The sequence below is a fragment of the Falco naumanni genome, chromosome 5 (genome assembly GCF_017639655.2).
Source record: "Falco naumanni isolate bFalNau1 chromosome 5, bFalNau1.pat, whole genome shotgun sequence".
NCBI classification, from domain to species: Eukaryota; Metazoa; Chordata; class Aves; order Falconiformes; family Falconidae; genus Falco; species Falco naumanni.
Genome location: NC_054058.1, coordinates 85,932,028 through 85,954,627, shown reverse-complemented (window position 1 = coordinate 85,954,627; position 22,600 = coordinate 85,932,028). Strand labels below are relative to the sequence as shown.

Here is a 22,600-nt window from a genome sequence, read left to right as displayed (position 1 = left end):
GGGAGCGCGACGGGGCGGGGCCCGGGGGGCGGCCCCAGGCGGGGCGTCAGGCGGCGCGGGCCAGCGCGGCGGCAGGCAGGGAGGCCCCCGCAGCCCCGCTGAGGTAACGGCGCCTGCCGGGCCCCTGGTACCACAGCGCGGGTTAAAGGCCGACGCGTAAGCCCCCGTTCAGGCAGTGCACCATTCGTAACCGTCGCTGCGGTACTCGCCGTTAGCGTCGTTACTCCATCCGCAAGGAACAACGCGCTACTGCCAGAGCGCCATAAACCACGCGTGTGCTGCAAAACCTCACTGTAGCCTTCTGACGGTATTTGCAAACTCTCTACCAAGAGCACATTTTTTTCCTCTTAATTCATTTTTTAATACATTTTTGATCAAGATCTTAGAAAAATACATATCAAAATACAACATTTGTATCATTCAATGTGGAAATTCAGGTGAACAAAGGCAGGCAAAAGGGAACGAGATACTTCTGAGTAAATGTTTTTTCCTTGAAAGTGCTGAATTGTCAAAAAAATATTTTTTTCAGGGCAGAGTCTGGGGGAGAGAAGAAGAAACCAACAAATCCCCCATCCTGAAGAGTTCTGGAGCCAAAATCTGGCCACTGCCCAGTTTCCAACCTGAAGTAATACTTCCTGGGAATATTAAGTTTAAAGAAATTCTGAACTGCAACAGAACATGTCCGTGTTCCTCCGCTTTTGTCTGTGAAAATGTTAGACATTGGGTTTGGTTTCTTTTAAAATAAATTTTCATTTCAAAATGTTCCAAGGATTGGCTATCATTTCCCATCCAGCCAAAAACCAGCATGAACAAGAAGCACAATTCTCTAGCTGAAAATACTGATTTTGAGTTTTTTAAAAACAGGAGACAATTGTGAATGGCTCTTACTCTGTTTAGAGATTGATGATATCTTGTTCTGATGATTTAAAAGGCAACATGAACGGCAACACATTGTCTTTTGCTTCTGCTATGTAAAATGATTCCGAAGTGAATTCAATTTCTTGAAATCCCATCCTTCACTGAAAAGAAAAGCAATAAGAAAAAGTTATTAATCAAGCTCATACCACAATTCCCAACCTCATAAGAACACTTTTCTTGGAATGAGACCACTGCTCTTGGCAATTTCTTCTGAAAGAGAGCAGGTCATTTTCAGAGAGAAATGCCCACCTTTATCATTCATTGCTTTTTCTGTTGAAAAACTGAAGTTACTCAGTACAGAAATGTTTCTAGACAAGCATGCTTGAAAACAGACATACCTGCCTAATCTGATTCGTGCACAAATGCAGTACCCAATCCTCAGCTATTTGTGAATGTACTTGAAGCATGACTAATCACTATCGAGTTAAGCCAAGTTCTTTGTGGACAATTTAAAGGTATAAAAATGTCACCTGTTTTGGCACTATATTCAGAAAACACATTAGCCATCACAGCCAGTGCACATCTTATTAACCATTTTTTAAGCACATAATATTTTGGCAGTTTCAGTTCAAGCTTCTGGAGTAACAGTATTCAAAGTTCTCAAGGATAGATACAGTTGTTATGCTGTGAAATTCAGTGCTTTCTGCTTCAAGTGGTAGAACTAAAAGCATTCAGAATTTCATCCTTTTGACATGAGATCAATGTGTTCCCACTGACTTTAATATCCCACTGACTTACAGGATCCAGCTGTATTTCATTATCTTTTCAGAAATTGAAATATATTAATAAGATCTAAAGATAAAAATAGACAACTTACCTGAACACTGAAGCATTTTCCATTCCTCCTGAAACTGGTCTCTCAATAATTTTATTTTATTTACTTTTTCTTGGGTAGGAGGTACATAAACTCCAAAGTGAGGTGTAGAAGCACCCACTAACACTTTGGCTACACTTTGCATTAAAGTTATCTCTGTGTCCTATTTAAAAAGAAGGAAAAAAAATGCTCCTGGGTACCAAACTTAATACATGAAATATTGTAAAACAAGCTTTAGTAATTAAGTCGCTAGCATTAGTAGCAAGAATGAGCAACTTTCCATTTTCAAATAAAAATATGTCAAAATGGAGAAGCTTTTTCTGACAAAGGTTAATTTTTATCTCCTCTAAAACTTGTTTCTTTCAAATAGAGAAAGAATCTCGGTTTTCCTTTTGTGATTTAAAAGAAATAATGCTAGGTTAAAGGTAGAAAATGTTAGCATGGAGCTTGTTTACTTCATGAATCATTTACTTTATTGGTAGAAAATAGTTATCTATTTTGCTTCAGCAAGAAGTGACTTTTTTGACTCATAACAGTCTAAATATCATTTGCTTGCAGAAACTGTATTATGAAATCTCAATTGTATATGAAGAATATTAACATTTATTTGGAAGACTTTAACATTTTTTTTAAGAGAGAGAAATATTTATTCAGTTGTTCTAAAAAGCCAAGCACATGCAATACAAAATCCTCACGTTACATAATCCCATTACGGAGCTACCTGCAGAGTACCAATATAAATGTATCAGTAATTTGTTGAAGATGTATGCCTAGCTTCCTTTTTATCCTTGAGTTTACCCTTCCGAATGTCAATAATTCTTTCAATTCCATACTCCTAATTAGTAATGTGCAAATACACTCTTTATGTATACTGCGTATCAAAGTAAAAATTATTTTAGTTTAGACAATTTTAGAATCAGCACTATAAATTAAAGCAAATGACATTTGAGAAGACTACAGAATAAAGTATGTCGAAATCCACTTAATTGGCAGCTTAATGAATAGTGTATCTTTAATTGGATGCTTGCTGGGGAACAGATTAGAATAAGCGTATGTGAACAATTATTCATTGTTTCTCATTAAAGAAGAACTAGAAGGCACAAAAGCAAACAGAAGTTAACTGTTTCACAGAACACACAGAATTGTGTTACAGCCACAGGATACTGCAGAGGCAAAGAGTGTAAGTTGAGTTCTTTAAGAGATTAAACAATTCATGGAAGATAACGCTCACTGGTACTTACCACACACAGGTCTGGATACAGCCTCTGACTTCCTAAATCTAGAAATCCTTAACGTGGTAGTGCATGGAAAAACTAGACTAGGGAAAGATCCATATATTCTCTATCTCCTTTCCCATGCTCTCTACCAGAAACAGAAAGGTGGGGCAAATTAGTCCCCAGTTATGTATTATGGCAATTAAGTTCACTTAAAGGATATATGCCATTCTGATTTGTCTTCTGTATGATTGAAGTCATGTGTGATAAAGTACAGCCCGGGGGAAAGAAGGAGAGGATATTTAGTGTTTTCTGATAAACAGAACAATGCGCTGCTTTCAATCACATTTGATGGAAAGAGGACATACAATTAACAGACAAGTGTCTCTTTTGAGGTGACAACTCTGAGCTGTGAATCCCAGGTGGAAAGGGAAGTTGTAGCAAATTGTCAGAACATCTGCTGTCTTTAGACATAACCATGGGCTTGCATTCATGCCTCAGTTTCTCAATCATGCAGGCTGCCTACAGCTCAGTATGCGTCTGTGTCTTGCTCAGGACAGAAAGAAGCTTGAGCTATTTGCTTCACAAACGTTGGGCAGGGCGGGGCTGGGTACCAAAGACAGTATAGATACAGCCAATATTTTCTACTGGGCAGCTTGGAGCAGTTCATACCTAGCATGCTGCTACTGCTTGATGTGAGTTCTGTTCTGGGCACTTTGAAATACCACGGCTTAGCACCACTTCTTACCTCAATCACAGCAAAAATTCGAGATTCAGCTAATCCTTGTAGTAAAGCAAAAAGCAGAGAAATCCCACTGATTCCAAGGCTCCTATTTGGTCCAACAGCGATTACTGTCAAGTCAGGCTGATAACTATATGCTATAGGAAGAATGAATCCAAGTACAGCAGCAAAGAAGTCATTTCCTTCAGCATCCTTTAAAAACGAGAAACTGTTTAGCACAAATGTAAAGCTCCAAATCCCAAGATATAAAACAAAACACTAAGGTGAATCTCAAAAAGCTTTTGATTGACCTAGGAAACAGGATACTGTTTTCACAGCAATTTTTATATTAAACATGCAGTTTATTAATCTTTTCCTTAGTGTCTTCACACTGTAACTCTGCCCTCTTGAAGATGAACTACAATAGCTACTGAAGGTTTCCTCAGACCTATGCATTCTAATATACTTTAAAGATATGTGAAGGAGTAGTACCCTGGCAAGGGCAAGAAAAGGAAATACTTTCAAAGGTTCCAATTGCAGTGAGGTGTGTAATTCTCTGTGTCATTTTATGAGTTTGTAAATACATTCTGTTATTTCTGTTCAAAACGTTTTTTCTCTTAACATTGTTTCCAGAAAGTGAATCTCACCTCTTTCCAGTTTAGAGAAATATAGTGTTTGGATCTGGTCTTTTCAGACTGTTCTTTCTCACAAATATGTATCATGAGTATTTTTCTGTAAATAAAAAGCACATCTGAGTATCTAACCAACAACTTCCAATGAGATAAAAAGATCTTTTCTTTCATCATTCTTTAGAACTAATTCATAACACAGGAACAAATAAATATTTGCATTACTACGTGCCATAACATAAACACCAATTAAAACTTAAATCCTTTTAAAGGTATTTTTAAAAAGAGTATTAAAGACCGCGACCAAATTACTTCTAAGAAAAAGGGGAAGTGGCAAAAAAAGTTACAGATAAGTAAAGATGACTTTCAATAAGGATCTCAGCATCAGCAGTATATGCCCCCTGCAGTTATAGGGGGTACACCCTATATAATTAATAATTGCCTTCTTTATTACTTTACATTTTCAATGTTCTATTTTCAATAACAATCTAAATTTCAGTTAATATAGCACTATTATACTTTAAACCTACCACTAAACTCATAAAGTGACATTTAGAGATAGCAGTTTGTCTTTAGAGATGTATTTGGGGATATTTTGTATTTTGTCTCAAATTAAACACAGCTCATGACCGATTCCTTAGTGCAGATTTCATCACGCATATGGACACTTATGAACACTTATAAAGCCTTTGGGATTTGACTCCCTGAAGTAAAGAGAAACCTCACCCATCTTCTGTGTTCGGTATGATTTGCATGTCTCCCACAAATATACAAAGCACTCTGCAGAAAACAAAGAAAAATATATACACACTTACATCTACAAGTCATTTTTTTCAGTTAATGCAATTTGTTTAAATGAGTTTGCATGTAGATTAGATGCATAAAGAAGAATGTATATTGTTTCTGAATCTGGCCCATTAAAAGTATAAAGAAAACACATTTATGACAGCTCGAGGGAACTCCTTTTCTCCTACCAGGTATTGGGGAGAAAAAACCAAGAAAATGTCCTCAGACCAAAACCAACTGAAATCTGGCAAAGAAAATGTAGGCTAGCACAGCACTCATCCTTACAAATGTTTTGCCTTCAGTAAGGCAAAAGGTTTTTGCTGGCATATATAGTATTTGTCTGTACTACATATTGAAAATGCTATGCATATGTAGGTGCTTTTTTTTGTTAAATCAAGGTTCCAAAGACAATTTGCCATATTTCACATACTTAGTATCTTATTTTTACATTTTGTCCAAGGGCCCCAAAAGCCAAAGATACAAATTCACCTTTGAAATCCAAAACGAACAGAATGTCTTAATGCAACAGCAACAGAAACAGCAGCTGTGGGTGATGCTGCAATTCCATTGCATACCTGCAAAATATATTTTTCATTCAGAAGCAATTAAAGCTGCACAAGATCATGTCATTTTTTATTTGTAAAAACTGTATTTTTACTTATTTATATGCATCATTCAAACAAAGCTACAGCTGTATGAAAGGGATCTTAATGATCTGTCATAGCAGGGTTAAGAAAATGTTACTAATTCATTTTCTACAGAAAGGCCATATTCGATTATTATGCCAAGAGCTGTTCTATTACTTCAAAAGTATGTTGCTATGCTGAAAGGCAACTGTAAAAATAGCTTTTGCAGGGGAAGGTCATCTTCACTGTTTCTCTAGATAGTCTGCAGATTGGATACGCTCAGTGTGCCAGTAGGCAAATTGTACCAGAAAAAATACACCCTATGAAAAGGAAGTCATCCCTGAATTCTAATTCTGACTCTTCCTTTAACCTAGGCGAGCTATTCCTTTCTGGAAAACACAATTACAGTATTATTCAGTCAGCCTTTCAGTGTTCATTTGTATTGTGTAGTGCTTTGAACTGTATGTGAAAGCTAAGCAAAAAATATAATGCATGCTCCCCCTCCTCAATCCTCTTGGCATTTGTCAACACAAAAAGCTCAGCTTAGCATCCGCAACTCATGAAAAGTTCAATTCCTTTTTGCCAGTTACTATTTCTTTTGTTCTATTTAGAGGCTCTCCCAGAGGTACGTGCAGTCTATAATGTTAGAAATTTGTCCCCGAGATCTACATATGTGACCTCCAACAGCAGGAAGATGGCTTACAAGAAAGAGGTCCTTCTGGCAGTTACTCTTCCTTGCAGGCCTGGTACTTTAAGGAGATTTTTATTCAAAGAGAGAGACTGATTTATTACGATATAATATTCTTGTTTGCAGTTCTTCCTCTTTCCTTCTCCAGGCTTTTATAGAGAAATACAAATGTGCATCCTCTAAGCCTGCCTTCTTTTCATTCCTGACCTTGCAAGAATCAAAATGCTAAACTAGAATTACTCTGCTCAGAATCACAGTATGCAGCAGCGTTTTCAACAGCTCCACTAAAGGAGGGGTTTGTGTGTGGTGTGCATGTGTGCGTGCATGCGTAAATCAGAATTTACTCTGAGTAAAGTGTTGCACCAAAAATGGAAAATGGGTACAGCTGCACTTAGCATGGCATCTTGTAATGTAAGGTAATGCAGAAGTAAACTCTCTCCTAGACAGAAGGCAAAATTCCGTGCACTGAGACAGGAAAATTTTGGATATTTCCTGTTCAGATTTCGTGCTGCGGCTCACTGGTGCTTGCTATACCAACTTCTGCCCCCCTCAACTGCAAGAGTGAATGCCTGGCTCACCTGTATGTCTGAGAGTGATGAGAAGGTTCCTACTGACTCACATGCTATGACTGCAGAAAAGCTGGACAACATCTTGCCCAAAGATCATTAGAAAAATGTCTTGGGGTTAACAACTATCCCCAACTAGTTATTTTCTCATCTTGCTTACTCACTCTCATAGCTAAACACATTCTAGCTGAGATTAGTGGGGTTGTGAACTACACAGTAACTAATATCTGGACAACAATATAGTAGAAACAAAAATCAGAGGAATCCAGCTCTCACCCCACCCTCCAAGATCAAAGCAGTTTGTTATTACCTCCTTTTTAAGTATTTTATCTAGGATGACCAACATATTGCCAAGAGACAGCAAACTTTTGTCCTCTTCCACAAGGTCTGCATAAAAGCCACTGTAAAATAAATTATATGAAGAAAAAACTAGGTTAGAGGCAATAATGCTCCTGAAGAGGACACTGATATGGCACTTTGCAGTCAGCGTTGACGGGGTACGTATTGGATAGATGCTACACATTGATTCTCAAAAACCTAGCTCAGCAGGAAGATGAAAACACTGTTGCCTGACAGTCTTGAGCTCTCTAAGTGTGTGTCTGTTTTGCACTGGAAAGAAAACAAAAATGTTTGATGATATTCAGGAAATAGAGTTCTGTCAAAATTAGACAAAAAGTTGAGCTTCTTAAATCAGACCAGATTGGTATTTTTTTCAGCTAAAAGTGAACACAGAGCTTTAAGGCACCTTCCTAGCAAAATCTCTTTCTAAATGAACACACTTGTACTCTTCTATCTCCATTGAAACAGTTTTTTTCTAAAAGTATTCTGATTAGTTCTTTAAAGGACTTCAAGGCTGTAAGTGATAACCAACACCAAAGTCTTAATTTTTCAAAGGAAGAAACTCTGGCTATCATTGATTAGACTAAGGCCAAAAACATGACCATGGCAGAGACAGAGCTAGATGACAGTCTGTACAGAGACCTCTCATACTCATGTTGAAAATTAAACAGATAGGACCAACCTGAGAAGAGCTTTTATTTCAGATTTGTCCATTTCCTTCACCAAATGAACAGGTACAGGGAGTAAATGTGCCGAACCTTTAGAGTCAGTTGTTGCTGTTTTGATGGGAGGCACTGGAAACAGAATATTTTTCATGTGCAGTTCCAAAAACCTTTCTACTTTGACAATTTCATTGACATTAATTATCTTAGATTCATATTCTGTGGAGGGATCTAGATCAGGTTTCTTTAGTACATGTGATTTCGTGCTCAAATTTTGTAAAAATGATGTGTCTGTAGAAGAAAAAAAAAAAAAAAAGAAGGGTTTCACATGTATTATCCCGAGCAGTGTGTTAATATTTGGTTACATTTATTTACAAAACAGATTACATCTGTATTCATAGTAGCATATTTATTTCCATGCACTAGCTACAATGTTTCTTGCCACAGATGTTACTTTTCAGTGCTGCTACATTTGTTTTAATCTAGTGAAAGGTCATACATGATAACAAAACTTAAGCCCATAGTTTTGCCACTGAAAACAGCACCCTAAACCAAAGGTATCAAAGTGCTACTTTTTGGTGTGATGTTGGCCAGCTTCAGAAGTTCTGTTCAGACCAGCTGAAGATGTAACCTTCAATGAAGCCTCACACCACTTCATCAGTCACTTGATGAATAACTGGTAGTTCAATTACTTTAATCCACTGGTATTAATAATTTTGAATGTCTACATGAATCCATCTGCCAATTGCATTTGCTTGAAGAAATCGAATAGTAATTACCTTCATACATCAACCATTTCCAGTACGGTTTATGTGCTGCTCTCACATTTTGAATAGATTCAACAGCACTACAAAAGAAACAGGATTAACAATATCAGCATTAACGAAAATACAGGAAACATGACTTACCTCAACAAAAAAACAAAACTTAAAAAACACAACTGAAAATGAGCAAGTTCTGGTCTTTTGCAAGAATACAGAACAGAAAGATAAAGAGAATGAGAGTCAACGGGCAGACTGCTTGGAAAGATTAGATTCAAGAGTCAAAAGTGAAGAACACATGCAGTATGTACACGTTTATACACACTGAGTGAAATCCTGACCCTGCTGTTGGAGGAAGCATACATGTCCCCAACTCCAGGAAAGGCAAGATTTTACCTTTCTGTCTTTGCTCTGTCTGAAATTTTATCTATTCAATGTAGATATAATTAGATTCACACAAAAGCAAGGCTATCTGTTCAGGAACCAAGTAAATCACATTGCCTGCTATTCTTTGTGATGAAATCTCTTTTTCATTATCACTGGTATTTGCAGCACTACAGGCAAATGGTCCTATTACATCAGATATCATAGAAACATACATGTTAAAATCAGAAGAAATTCTGTGTACTTGGAGATTATTTGTAAGGTGTTCAGGAGCTGGACTGATATAATGGATAAATATGTAATCAGCCCTCCATTACCTGGGATGATAGCAACCTGAGATACTACATTTTGTAGAGAAGAAAAAGAGGTGATATAGGGGCTACAGGATGTGTAGCAAGCAAAATAACCAGCTTTGCTCCATCAGAGCCTACCAAATCCAACTCTGCCCATAGCCTGCATACATCGACACTGCCTGACTGATCTGAGCTCTGAGTTTTAAATAACATAGCCAACTGGTAGGTGCTGCCACCAAAATGCATGAGGAGCATTACTGCTGAAAAAACTACAGAACAACTACTGAGGTGGGAGAGAGACTGAGGAAGGAACAGAGATGTGGAAGAGATGGTACAGATAGGTAGAGAGAAAGATGCTGTTTAGATGCGGAGCTGATTCAAGCCCAAGTTCCAGAATGCTTTGCTAGGTCAGATTCACCACTGTGCACACACAATCTTACTGTCTCCAAAAAGAAGCTAGACTTGGAAGTTTAATTATCTTGGTACAGGTCCACACAGTCGAGTGCTTCAGCACCCCTGGCCTTGATTATCCAAATTCCAGAAACACAAGGAGTCATCAAGACAGCTCTGCACAGCCTTAGCTCTCACTGATGAGAGGAAGGTTAGCTCCAGCTATTGCTGTACTACAGCAGCTGAAGTTACTCTGGAGTCTGAATAACTGATCCTTGCAATTACATACTTCCTCAGATACTGGCTGTTATTAACTGGCATTGCCTTGATTACAGTATCATTGTCTCAGCCTTGAGTGAGATGGATCTCTACAGGATAAAAAGGCCCAAGGATAAACAGCATAAAATTATAAGCTATTAAGTTCTCACAACTTGAAATAATTTCAGAAACAAAAGTATACAAAACTCTACCGTGGATAACTTTTTTGGAAAGCAAGTTATCCAAAGCAGAAAATAATATATTACAAAACATCATATTAAAACCTTGCTTCAGCAAAATGTTCAAAGCATGCATGTCTTCAGCCTCTTTGATAAATACATGGGTTGTTCTAAAATTCTTCATATGCTTACCTCAAGCAAGGTGCCATTTCTCCAGTTATTTGAGGTACAGGATCTCCAAGCAAAGTTTTTACAGTCATGCAGACTGATTCAGACAATGATTTTAAGTGGTACCCACCCTAGAAAAAAATATTTTGTTTCACCTAAGGAACAAGTACTTGTAACATCTATCTGTATATCATCATGGAAAATAAATTAAACTTTTGAAATATATCTGAATTTATAGAAACAGAAGATGGTATGATGTACATCTAAGTCAATGATTTTCAATATGAAAGCACAAGTTAGAGGCTACTTGCTGAACTTCACTGGCATCCCATGATTCAACTCATTTTATTGGCTATTAGTCATGACTTTGCCATGAAAACTTTGGAAATATACACCTTCTCCGTTCCCATCCATAACACGCCATCTTCAACAGTTCTTGTGAAGATTTCTTAGAAGGCAAATACTATCACTGTCTTCTAAAATGCATGTACAAAGGAGATCTCCCACAGGCTGACACTTTTAAGATATGGTTGCACTAATGGTTTAGCAGAATTTGGAGAACTGAAGACAGCTTTAAGACTGCTAGATTGCAGATGGTAGATGGCTTCCTGCTTACCACCTGTGGAGCAGCCACATTGTCTGTATTAGGAGGGGATGCTTATTTGCACTTCAGCTAGTAGACAAAAAATTCTATAATATTATAGAGGACGACGGAAGAAGGGTTACACAAAACAGAGGTCAAGTAAATAAATTAATAAACAGTTCACTCTCTGATACCTTGTTGGCAGTAGTATTTCCACACACATTTATCTGAAAAGCCACTGTTTTTCTAACGTGCAGCAGAAATAGGTAATTGAAAACTAGATTTCAAAAGGAGGAAACATTTTAAATTGTTTAAAAACAGAAAAAATAGCTCAAAAGAAGAGCTTGCATAGATGCTTTTAATCAAAAACAAGGCAATTTTGTAAGGGCTCTGTTACTAAGCAAGAGTGTATTTAGGTTAAAGGTTCTTTAAACTCTCCTGGAGTAAGACACACTTGTGAAAACACTGGTAATGCAGCTCACTCACTAAATAAGTTTTCATGAGTTTGGGACCGTCCAGAGCAGCAGACTAGTCACTGTCCACAAGAACTGAAAATACCTATGGAGGATGTTTTTTTGAACATATCCTCCATAGACAAAAGATGCTTCTCTGTTGCAAAATTTTAAGTCAAAACCCTCAGTTTTTAAGACACACATTTCTTTTCATGTATAAAAGCACTGTCAAATCTTACCCATTTTTGCGCTCCTGATTCTCAAAATAAAGATATAAAGAATAAATTATTTTGTTAAGAAGCTTCACTTCCTACCTTCTAGTTTGCCCTACATGGCTCTATACAAAGACCCTGCCCCTGGGAGTACATTTCAAAAGTCTTTACCTCTAGGATGACACACAGCCTTCCATTAGCCAACTGCATCAGGAAATGAGTAAGGTGGGCAAAAACTTCAGGAGTGGCATTCATCTGACCCTAAATAAAAAAAAAAAAAGTATAATTTTAAGAGATGAAACACAATCAAAAACATTGGTACAAAAATCCACACACAATCTGAAATACACAAGTCTGAGTTGGAATACTGGAACCCTTGCCTCTCATATCTAACAAAATGCTGAACTAACTGCTTTAAAGGCAGCTACAAAAAACAACACAGTCATTACGAGATAATCTGTCTTTACATGTCTCATAGTATTTAATGAGTTGAGGTCAGCTTAAACACTAGACATGTATTTTTACCTTGGTCAAAGTGAATTTCACCTAGCAATCACAGGACATTCAAGAGGTAGGAATATTTTGTGAACAGATTCATGACTGACAACACAAAGGCCGCAAGTTACTTACTTCAGGGTCTCCAATTCCAGAATCATATCCAGAAGAGACAATAACCAGTTCAGGATCAAACTGTTATAAAACAGAGAGAGTTGTAACACATTCGTGTCCTATTTTCTATTTTGTACTGGTTTTCAACTACACAATGTTCAGCTGTTATTTCAGCTAGACTATCAACACAAATAAAGACTCTTCTTGAATAAAAACTAAGATTACCCTTTCACACTGTTTTCATTCCTGCTGGAGAAGTTGCAGATCATTATATTTATTATTTACAAGCTAACACTCCATAAATACTACTCAATTGATCAGGACATCAGTCATATCAGCAAAAATAATGTGTTAACTATGCTACTGGCAACTGCTGCATTTCTACAAAATATTCAATGGTACCTGCTTAAGTACTTAGGAAGCAGTGTCTGGTTTTGCTATTCAAATAGCACAGCAGTAAAAAATTACCTCAAAAGCCATTGGAAGCAACACATGGAAAAATGCAGCAAGATAATCTGAATTTTCCATCCCAACCTGCAAAATACAAGAAATATAAATCATATTTTACTATCGGAATTACAAATTTTCTACAGTTCTTCAAGACTTTAGGGAATAATAGTAGCAAAAGTTAAAGATAAGGGAACCTTAGGAGCTCAAACTTCAAGTACACTCTAAGTAAAGTGCATAAATATCCACCATTTTTAGTCTTAAGAATGAGCTTCAGTTCCCTGCTGAACAAGGATGGATGTAATCATCTCCTGAAACAGGTTCTGATTTGATGGCTGGGCAAGACATTAAAGAAAAAAAGAGTATGTGTATGTTTTTCTCTCCCTCTTCTTTTTTTAACCATTATCACATTCTGAGCCATATTTTTCGGCTGACATTCCACTGACAGAAAGGATGTGCACTGTGCTAAGACACCTGCCAATCAAGTGAAGCAGTGCACTTCTCAGAAAGTATTACATAAAGCATGACATACAAAGCTACTGCACTTGCTTTGTTGTACTGTAAACAACACTTACCTTATTCCAAGGCAAATTTACATTAAAACCTTTTCCTCTTCCCAGTCCCACAGCATCATAATCAGATTCTTTGAGTGAAGGCCAGAATTCCTGATGTTCATAGCGATGCCAGGAAAAATACAGAACACTGAAAGATACAAAGAACAAAATTAACTTGACGAAAAGATTCTGGAACTGACTTTACATCCTGCACTGGGTGACTGTACTGACTGAAAGCAAGAAAATAGAATTGTTCTTTCTCCTTAGTTCTCTTAATGGACTTGGACTGTGAAACTTGGTACAATAGGTCCTATGCCAAAATTAACCTAAAAATTAACCTACTAAAAATTACTTGTATGTACGCACTCTGTTCAGATCAAAGACAGGGCATTTTCGGAACAGCAGACTTGTTTCTAGAACATACTTCTGTGGCTTTTCCAAAAACAATATAAAACTCATGTATTTTATCCAAATACTACTCAAATACTTTAACTGAGAGATTTGTGAATACAGAGAATAGATGCATTACCTGAATACAGCCATGAAGAGATCTTAGTACTGGCAAACCGAGGTAACCATACTGCTTATTTGTTATTCTTCAGAGTAGAACAGATTTACATGTTTCTTTTTTTTGTTAGATTTTTGCCCTCTATTTTATAGCAAGCAAAAAACAACAGAGTGACTAAAATAGCAAGGAGAGTGTTTTGTAAGATTCTAGTTTTAGAAATTTAAGAAACCTTATCTTCTGCAGAGGCAAGCAATCTTTAACCAGCTAACATTAAAATAAAAAAAAAATACAATCCTTCAAACCTTGGATCCTCTTCAAATATATATTGAGTTCCTTGCCCATGGTGCACATCCCAGTCAACAATCAGGATTCTGTACAGGTCAGTAAAAGAAAACATTCAGCAGAAGAACCACAGCATCTTGATCTAAAGGAGGTACAAATAAATAATGTTTTTCTGACCCAAAAGATACAGAACACCCAGAAAGGTTTAGACATTAATCTAAACCAGTACAATGTCAAACTGTTACCTAAATGCCATACCTGGGTGTGAAAAGTTTCTCTAAAGTCAACCATGCACTCACCTCTGCAGACTGTATTTCAGTTTTGCATATTCTGCTGCAATAGCAACATTGTTGAACAAACAGAACCCATTAGCTGCATTTTTCTGGCTGTGGTGACCTGGAGGCCTAAGACAGTTTTATGTAGTTACTCACAACAAAATAAATTTTGGTAAGAAGTGAAAACTTTCTTACATATTTTCTTACCTTACTAATGCCATTCCGTTGCACACTTTTCCCAACATCACAGCATCCACCAGCTGCAAAGTTGCTCCTACTGCTAGTCTGGCACAGCAGTAAGTGTTCTGAAAAAGAGAAACTCAGCTGTCATCAATCACTCATCAGCTTGTTTTAAACTGGTCACACATGAACATGCTTTTGCACTCCAACAGTAAATTGCCTTGACATAATTCTACTCAACTGAGATTGTATGCAGGTAGTTGAAAGCTGAATTTTACAACACAGACTCCAATATGCTTTCTACTAGGTTTACCTGTTATCATCATATCCTTTATACGGATGTTCTCCCTGGAGCAGTTAAGAAACATGAGATGGACATACTGAACTGACTAATGGAGTAACATGGCATCTTTGAAAATAAGGAATAAACCTTTCAGAAACAAAACACAGAAGACTTCACCTCCATTATGCTGTGACATGTAAGAGCAACTGTTACCAAAATGTGATTTGCAGTCACTAACGGTCTATTATACATTAAACGACAAAAATAGAGATAAATTTGAGTAGTGCACTATACTTGTAACTGCATGATACAGTTACAGAATAGATGACAGGACACTTAACCAATTTAAATGACAGCATTATACTAAACTTGAACCAGATAATAGTATCATAAGTAAATGCAAATTTACTTAAAATAGCAGATGTATTGCCAATTTTTGCCTACTTAGAAAAGTGCCACTCAGATGCAGTAACACAAATATTTCTAAAACCCAGTAGAGGAAGCAGCTTAACTCACACACCGGATGAAAGAAAAAAGCATCATAATTTCCAGAGACTCTTTTCAGTTCCTCTTCATTCATTGTCTGGGTGCTTTTCGCCACTTCCAAGTGTTCTGAACTGCAGAGGAGAAAGAGATTAACACAACATTTAATACATCTTGGTTTTGGCTGGGATAGAGCTAATTTTCTTCCTAGTAGCTGATACAGTGCTGCGTTTTTGGATTTAGTATCACAATAGTGTTGGTAACACACTGATATTTTAGTTGTTGCTAAGCAGTGCTTACTTTAAGTCACACACTTTTCAGTTTCCCATGCTCTGCCAATGAGGAGGTCCACAAGCAGCTGGGAGAAAGCAGAGACAGGACAGCTGAGCCAAACTAGCTAAAGGGATATTCCATACCATAGAACGTCATGCTTGGTATATAAACTGGGGGGGAGTTGGTAGCTCAGGGACTGGCTGGGCATCGGTCAGTGGGTGGTCAACAACTGTACTGTGCACCACTTGTCTTTCTTGGGTTTTACTTGTATTTTTTTTTTGTTGTCACCCTTTTCACTACAATTATTATTATTCTATGATATTTTATGTCAATTATTAAATTGTTCTTATCTCAGCCCATGCGTTTTACATTTTTTCTGATTCTCCTCCCTATCCCACCAGGATAAATGAGCAGCTACATGGTACTTAGTGGATGGTTGGTGTTACACCATGACAGTCCTTTTGTGGAACCCAGCAAGTTGAGATAACAACAAATCTGACTAGAATGTGTTAGAACAAATGTTTTATAAGTATTCATTATATTAATTTAATAGTCACTGGGCACAATGTTGATTTCTTTGCTCTCAGAGTTGGTACACTTGTTCTCAGAGTTGTGGTATATGACACCTTAATTGCTGTATGTGTTCCCTGTTGTGCTGTTTATCCCCTGTGGGGGCTGGGTTAAGGTTATATTTTTTTGTACTTTGTAACAACACTTGTTGTACTTTAACACTGGCTTATGCTACGATAAAATTGCTGGTCATGAGACTAATCTGGCCTGTGTACTCAGCATTGCCATCACCCTCTGTACTCTGAGAGCCATCTGTTAGAAGCTATCAATAATTACACCTTTTAACTTTTCTCAGGAGAGCCAACCTATGGAGGAGACATCTTCCCACACCTTCCCCTTCCTTGCCAGGCTAATCAAAGAGGCATTGGAGAATTCTGAAAATTTTTAATATCCTCGGAACGTTGAAACTGGTAAGGTGTGTGAAGATAATATGGACAAGTAGCTAGGACAGTGGATACCTCCAGTGTTTTGGAACTTCACCCCTGAACAAGTGCAGAATCTGGAAAAACCAGTAAAATAGTTGGAAAAAGTATGCTGTAATCACTGTGACACACTGGGGCCTGGCCCATGCCCTGCTCAAGATTATTCAGTACCCTCCAGGGGAAAAGGCTACTCCAACACTGGTGACAGGCACTGCGGCTGCTCCAACGCCTGTGACAGGCACCGCAGCTGAACCAGAAAACCAAGCCGTGTTGGTATCAGTTGCCCCTATGCACAAGAAGAAATGGACACGAAAGTCAGCTTGTTTAGTAAAGGATGACAAAGCAGGGCCATCACACGAACAGGAGGAAGAGGCAGAACAAAAGGGAATCATTGTCGTATACCAACTCATTGCCCGTAATGACTCAGAGAGACAAAGAGGCACTGACAGTGGATGAAGTGGCTTGGCAGCTCTGGCAATGTGAAGAAAATCTTTCTTCCTCCCTACAGACTAGCATCTCAGCTGTGGAAAAAAACTGTCCAAAAAGTGGGAAAAAACTGTCCCACGAGTACCAGCAAGCAGAACAGCATAGGTCCTACTCCCCACCTCTACAGACCAGTTTCTCAGCTATTAACAGTAAGCATTCTTTTGCTGGAGAGAGAGAATATAGAGGGTACGCACCATGGGGTACCCTGTGGTTTTGCCTGTGGGACCATGGAGAAGACAAGAGGCAGTAGGATGGAGAAGTCTGTCTTGACCCAAGTGACACAAGTTGCAAGGGAAAACAATCACAAATGGGGGTTCTTCCAGGAAAACTGCTGCTCCAGTCTCCAGCAGGCTGTTCTTCAGACAGCATGGAAGAGCTGATCTTACTTTTGATCCTGTGGAAAGGAATTCTAATCTGTTTTTACAAAAAGTTGTTACTGAAAGATTGGTCACAGAAACTTTCTAAGACTTGTTTTGAAGTTTAGAAAGCAGGCATTCTTTATTACAGCGCACGGGGCTATCTCCTCCTAATGTGCTTTCTAAACTGCAAAACAAGTCTTAGAAAGTTTCTTCAACCGATCTTTAGGTAACAAAGTGAGCGGAGACTTCTATGACCAGTACTAGAGGGGCCCTGCCTCCAGCCAGGTGGAGGAGAGGGACAACTTGGTTTACTGGGCTGTGTGGATGTGATGGCCTGGCACGTCAGACCCACAGGAGTATAAGGCCCTAGCAGACATCGACACGCAGCGTACCCTAATGCCGTCAAACTACACATAGGCAGAACCCATTTGTATTTCTGGAGTGACAGGGGGATCCCAGCAGCTACCTGTATCGGAGGCTGAATAAGCCTGACTGGGAACGAGTGGCAAAAGCACTCCATTGTGACTGGCCCAGATCCTTGGCAGAGACGATCTCAGGAGAGGGTATTTCAAGGATTTCAAGGACCCAAAAGGGTACCGGTGTGCTTTCAGCATTGCTGCCTTGGAGACAGAAGAAATTAAGCAGCTGTCTACCTCGCCCGGTCTCTCAAGAGGACGGACAATTCAGTTGTGGGGTGGCTGAAGGTTGAAGAACAACAGGCTCTGATTGCTACCACAAGGGTGCACTGGTTACCACACCAACCGAGACTCCCTCATAACCATCCACAAGCTGCCTCATCAACTGGAGAGCCGAGGAGCGATCAGCAGGATCCGCTCACACTTTAACAGCCCCACACGGCCAGTGTGAAAGTCTAACAGAGAATGGAGACTAACAGTAGATTACCATGGCCTGAATGAAGCCATGCCTCTGCTGAGTACTGCTGTACCGGACACGCTAGAACTTTAATACGAACTGGAGTCAAAGGCAGCCAAGTGGTACACCACAACTGAGATCAGTAATGCATTTTTCTCAATCCCTTTGGCAGCAGAGTGCAGGCTACAGTTTGCTTTCACTTGGAGGGGCATCCAGTACATCTGGAATCAACTGCCCCAGGGGCGGAAACACAGCCCTACCGTCTGCCATGGACTGATCCAGGCTGTGCTGAACAGGGTGAGGCTCCGAAACACCTGCAATACATTGATGGTATCAGCATAAGCAGAAGGTGTTTTTGAGAAAGGGAAGAAAATAGTCCAAATCCTTCTGAAAGCTGTTTTTTCTGTAAACAAAGTAAGGTCAAACGACCTGCACAAGAAATCCAGTTTTTAGGAATACAATGGAAAGATACACATGGTCAGATCCCAGCAGATGTGATCAACTAAGTAACAGCTATGTCTCCATCAGCTACTAAAAAGGAAACACAAGCTTTTTTAGGTGTTGTAAGGTTTTGGAGAATGCACATTCCGACTTACAATCTGATCGTAAGCTCTGTCTACCAAGTGACCCAGAAGAAGGATGATTTCCAATGGGGCCCTGAGTAATGACAAACCTTTGAACAAATCAAGCAGGAGGTAGCTCATGCAGTAGCCCTTGGGCCAGTCTGGGCACAAGAAGATGTAAAAGATGTGCTATACACTGCAGCCAGGGAGAATGGCCCTGCCTGGAGCCTCTGGCAGAAAGCACCAGGGGAGACTCCAGGTCAGCCCCTAGGATTTTAGAGTCAGGAATACAGAGGACCTGAGGCCCGCTGTACTCTGACTAAAAAAAGAGATTCTGGCAGCTTATGAAGGGGTTTGAGCTGCTTCAGAAGTGACTGGTACTGAGAAACAGCCCTTCACCGCACCCTGGTTTCTGGTGCTGGGCTGGACGTTCAAAGGGAGAGTCTCCTCTACACATCATGCAACATGGAGTAAGTGGGTCGCACTGATCACACAACAAGCTTGAACAGGAAGTCCCAGTCATCCGGGGATCTTGGGAGTGATCATGGATTGGCTAGAAGGCAAAGATTTCAGGATGTCACCAGAGGAGGAGGTGGCATGTGCCGAAGAAGCCCCACTATACAACAAATTACTGAAAAGTGAGAAGCAACATGCCTTGTTTACCGGTAAGTCCTGCCATATTGTAGGAAAGCATCAGAGGTGGAAGGCAGCTCTATGGAGTCCCCTATGACAAGTCACAGAAACTGTGATGGAGAAGTTGAATTGACTCAGCAGAGGTGAAAGCCATCCAGCTGGCTTTAGACATGATGAACAAGAAAAATGGCCAATACTTCATACTGACCCACGGACGGTCGTAAATGTCCTGTGCAGGTGCTTGCAGCAATGGAAGCAGAGCAACTAGCAGTGCAGAAGTAAACCCATCTGGGCTGCTGTATCATGGCAAGGTATCGCTGCTCAGGTGGAGAACCTGGTTGTGAAGGCACATCACACAGATGCTCACATACCCAACAGTCGGGCCACTGAAGAACATCAAAACAACAGGTGGATCAGGCTGCTAAGACTGAAGTGGCTCAGGTGGATCTGGACTGGCAACTTATGGGTGAATCATTTTTATCACCTGGGCCCATGACACCTCAGTACTTCAAGGAAGAGATGCAACCTCAGACCTACCATGTCACTATGGCCTTGTCAGGCAGTCTAAACTCATGGCTGAATCCAATTGCAATCGCTGGACCCGTGCTGCTCACCTCACTTGGGTATTGTGGGATTGAGCCCTTGCCCATGAAGTCACTGCTTTGCCATCAAGCTCTCCCGACTACCCTTGCCTTCCAGAGAAGGCTGCCCTTGCCACTCCCTGACAAAGGCAAATGAGTGCACAAGCAACATCCAGAACCATCTGCAGTTTGCTGCAAAATCATCACACCGAGGTGACAAATGCCAGAGCAGATTCCGTTGCCACAACTTCAGAATGGGCAGGCTGCTGTTCCTTTGAACTCCCCCCTCCCCAGAACTAGCTGCAAAGTTTTTCTGTTTGGTTCATTATCTCAAAGATGCTTGGAGGTTTACTTCTAATCCTATGTGTAAATCAGCATTCATTGCTTAAGAACCCAAAGAGTGAGAATGGGGATTTAGCGGAACAGCAGATTCATACTTCAGCACCTACACCATACTCAACATTATTCATATAACTTTTAAGTGTGACACATTTTCCATTGAAATTACTGGAAGCCATTGAGTTTTGGAGCAGACCTTTTCAAATGGAGGAAAATATGACTTGGGGGTATAAGATCTGTTATTTCATTGACTTAATCTGAAAGGTGATGGAAGTAAGTTTCAGACCTGTGAACCAACAGGATCTCCTCTTCGCTTCCTTCTCTGGCAGGCACCTGGACGCATCTTTCCACAAGATGGTAACATTTAAGCTGCTCATAGGAGGATGACAGTCTTTCTGGCACTTCAATATCACAAATAGGACTAAAATTAAGCAATAATCATATTACTGTAACACCATATCAGCACAGGTAACATAGACTTCATAATGCCCAGCTTTTAACTTCCTATCATAAGATTCACTACCCTCACAGAGTACTTATGAGAGTAAAAGAAACAGAAAATCTTTTAAATACTTTTTGTTTTGTAATGGAACCAAAAATTTGTTCTAAAATATGTAAGCAGAAAAATATATACCATTCTTAAATAAAAAAGAAACACAATAGCATCACTTTTTGTTTCCTCTCTCACCACTGAAAGTAGCCATGCTTAATTACAGACACAGAAATGCTGAAATGAAAAGCTGTAGACTACAGCCAAGGTGAACAGAAAAGTGAGTTTGGGAGAGAAGACAATAGTGGACTGTTGCTCTGAGCACTGCAAAAGTATTGGTCTTGTTAAGGCCTACCCACAGTGGAGGCCTATAGGTTCTCAAATCCAGCTTCAGATTATCATTACAACATCTGGATACAAACTGGGAATAACATAGAAAATTTTCTCCAAAAGGAATGACTTCCTATTTACTAGGAAAATGACAAGGTATATACTGCTAGGTATTTCCCATTACATTTACTAAAATTACATTTACTTCTCTCAGAAATCCTAAAAATAATCTATTCATAAAAATGATGGCAGTGACTTACTCGCTCCAAAGCAGTTTGTGAGTGGTCATTTCCTCATCATAAATCAGCGCTGTTCCCGAAGCCATTGCTACAGACAGAACAAAACAAAGATCCCAAGACACCTATTTCAGGCAAGAGGTAAACGTCTCTTAAAATAAACTTAGTATTGCATTAGCGAGTGACTACACATGTACACAGCGTATCTGCTTGCATGGCGGTTTTGCACTTTAGGCTTTGTGCTTACGGCATGAAATCACAGATCATTCAGCACTCCCGAGGGGCAGGGCAGCAGTGTGAAGCCAACGGCACGGATCTTCAAACCGGGCCCACGCCAGAGGGATTCACAATTGCCTGAAGTTTCAAAACCTGGGTGCAGGTATTTCTGGTGCAGGTGAAGGGGCTGCACCGCCTCTCCGCGCCCCTCTAGCCCATGCTCAGGGCCTTACAAAGACTGCTGAGGCCTGAGCACAGGCCTCCTTACCCCACCAGAACACACTGGCACGTACCTGTCATGGCCGACGTGAGAGGGATCAGCTACTTGTGAAAAGCCATAAAGCCACAAAGTACGAAAAATAAGATTATACGCACGACGGACAGAGCAGTTACAGGGATCCCTTGTGTTTTAAACTTTACCGGCCTTTGAAAAACCCAAGAGAGCCAGCTAAGAGAACGAAGCCAGAGCGAAGAAAGGGGATGGACGCGCGCAGCTGGCCGCCAGCCCGCCTCACGGCCTCACCGAGGGCCCGGCGCCGCCCTCAGGGCGCGGTAACGCGCCGCGCCCTCGCCTCCCGCCGGCCGGGGAAGCTGGCAGCCCCGGCGCCCTCACACAGCGCCGCCCAGGCTCCGGTTCCGGCTCCCGCCCGCGGCGAGGGCGGGCCCCAGCTCCGGCCCAGCCGCCGGGACCGCCTCAGCCCGGCCGCGGCGGCGGCTCTGTGCGCGCCGAGCGGGGCCCCCGCCCCCGGCGGCCCCGGTGAGCGCTCGCCCCCGCGCGGCTGGCGGGGGTGCGGCCTGACCCGGCAGCGCGCCCCGGGAGCGGCCGCGCTCGCGGCCCCGGGCCTGGCGGCCCGAGCTGTGTTTCCATGCCCAGGGCAGCTCAGCCACAGGTGGTGGTCAGTTTTCGCTATGTAACAAATCCAACAGAAAAAAACCCCACCACCACCAAGAAACAAAACCCACCC

The 22,600-nt window shown here is 40.4% G+C and overlaps 1 protein-coding gene and 1 long non-coding RNA gene across 6 annotated transcripts; one reads left to right on the top strand and one right to left on the bottom strand.

Annotated features, from left to right (window-relative positions):
* The first annotated feature begins 329 nt into the window (after positions 1-329).
* On the top strand, positions 330-610 carry LOC121089170. The gene is made up of 2 exons (XR_005828146.1): positions 330-437; positions 530-610. It is a non-coding gene; the product is annotated as an uncharacterized LOC121089170 (long non-coding RNA).
* Positions 432-22,346, bottom strand: HDAC10 (histone deacetylase 10). 5 transcript variants are annotated; one of them, XM_040596160.1, is made up of 21 exons: positions 22,159-22,346; positions 21,444-21,510; positions 20,650-20,784; positions 15,302-15,398; positions 14,526-14,623; positions 14,343-14,447; positions 14,064-14,132; positions 13,275-13,401; positions 12,721-12,786; positions 12,274-12,333; positions 11,815-11,904; positions 10,421-10,527; positions 8,743-8,810; positions 7,984-8,254; positions 7,273-7,363; positions 5,572-5,657; positions 5,023-5,076; positions 4,315-4,399; positions 3,695-3,880; positions 1,736-1,895; positions 432-1,019 (listed from the first exon to the last, which is right to left on the bottom strand). In XM_040596160.1, the coding sequence occupies exons 2-21, from the start codon at positions 21,506-21,508 to the stop codon at positions 994-996; spliced, it is 2,046 nt and encodes a 681-aa protein (XP_040452094.1). In that variant the 5' UTR covers positions 21,509-21,510; positions 22,159-22,346; the 3' UTR covers positions 432-993. The 5 variants fall into 5 exon arrangements, with proteins under 5 accessions (XP_040452094.1, XP_040452093.1, XP_040452092.1 ...); XM_040596159.1 differs by lacking the exon at positions 22,159-22,346 and adding an exon at positions 21,929-22,152 and having other exon boundaries at positions 21,444-21,544; XM_040596158.1 differs by lacking the exon at positions 22,159-22,346 and adding an exon at positions 21,929-22,152.
* Between the last annotated feature and the right edge of the window lie 254 nt (positions 22,347-22,600).

Bases quoted from the DNA above. Each gene is read 5' to 3' on its own strand.
- HDAC10 (XM_040596158.1), bottom strand. The intron at 15,399-20,649 runs GTCTGAAACTTA...TCTCCTCTGCAG, and splicing joins GAGATCCTGTTGGTTCACAG to TTCAGAACACTTGGAAGTGG. The intron at 4,400-5,022 runs GTGAGGTTTCTC...TTTTATTTACAG, and splicing joins ATACCGAACACAGAAGATGG to AAAAATACTCATGATACATA.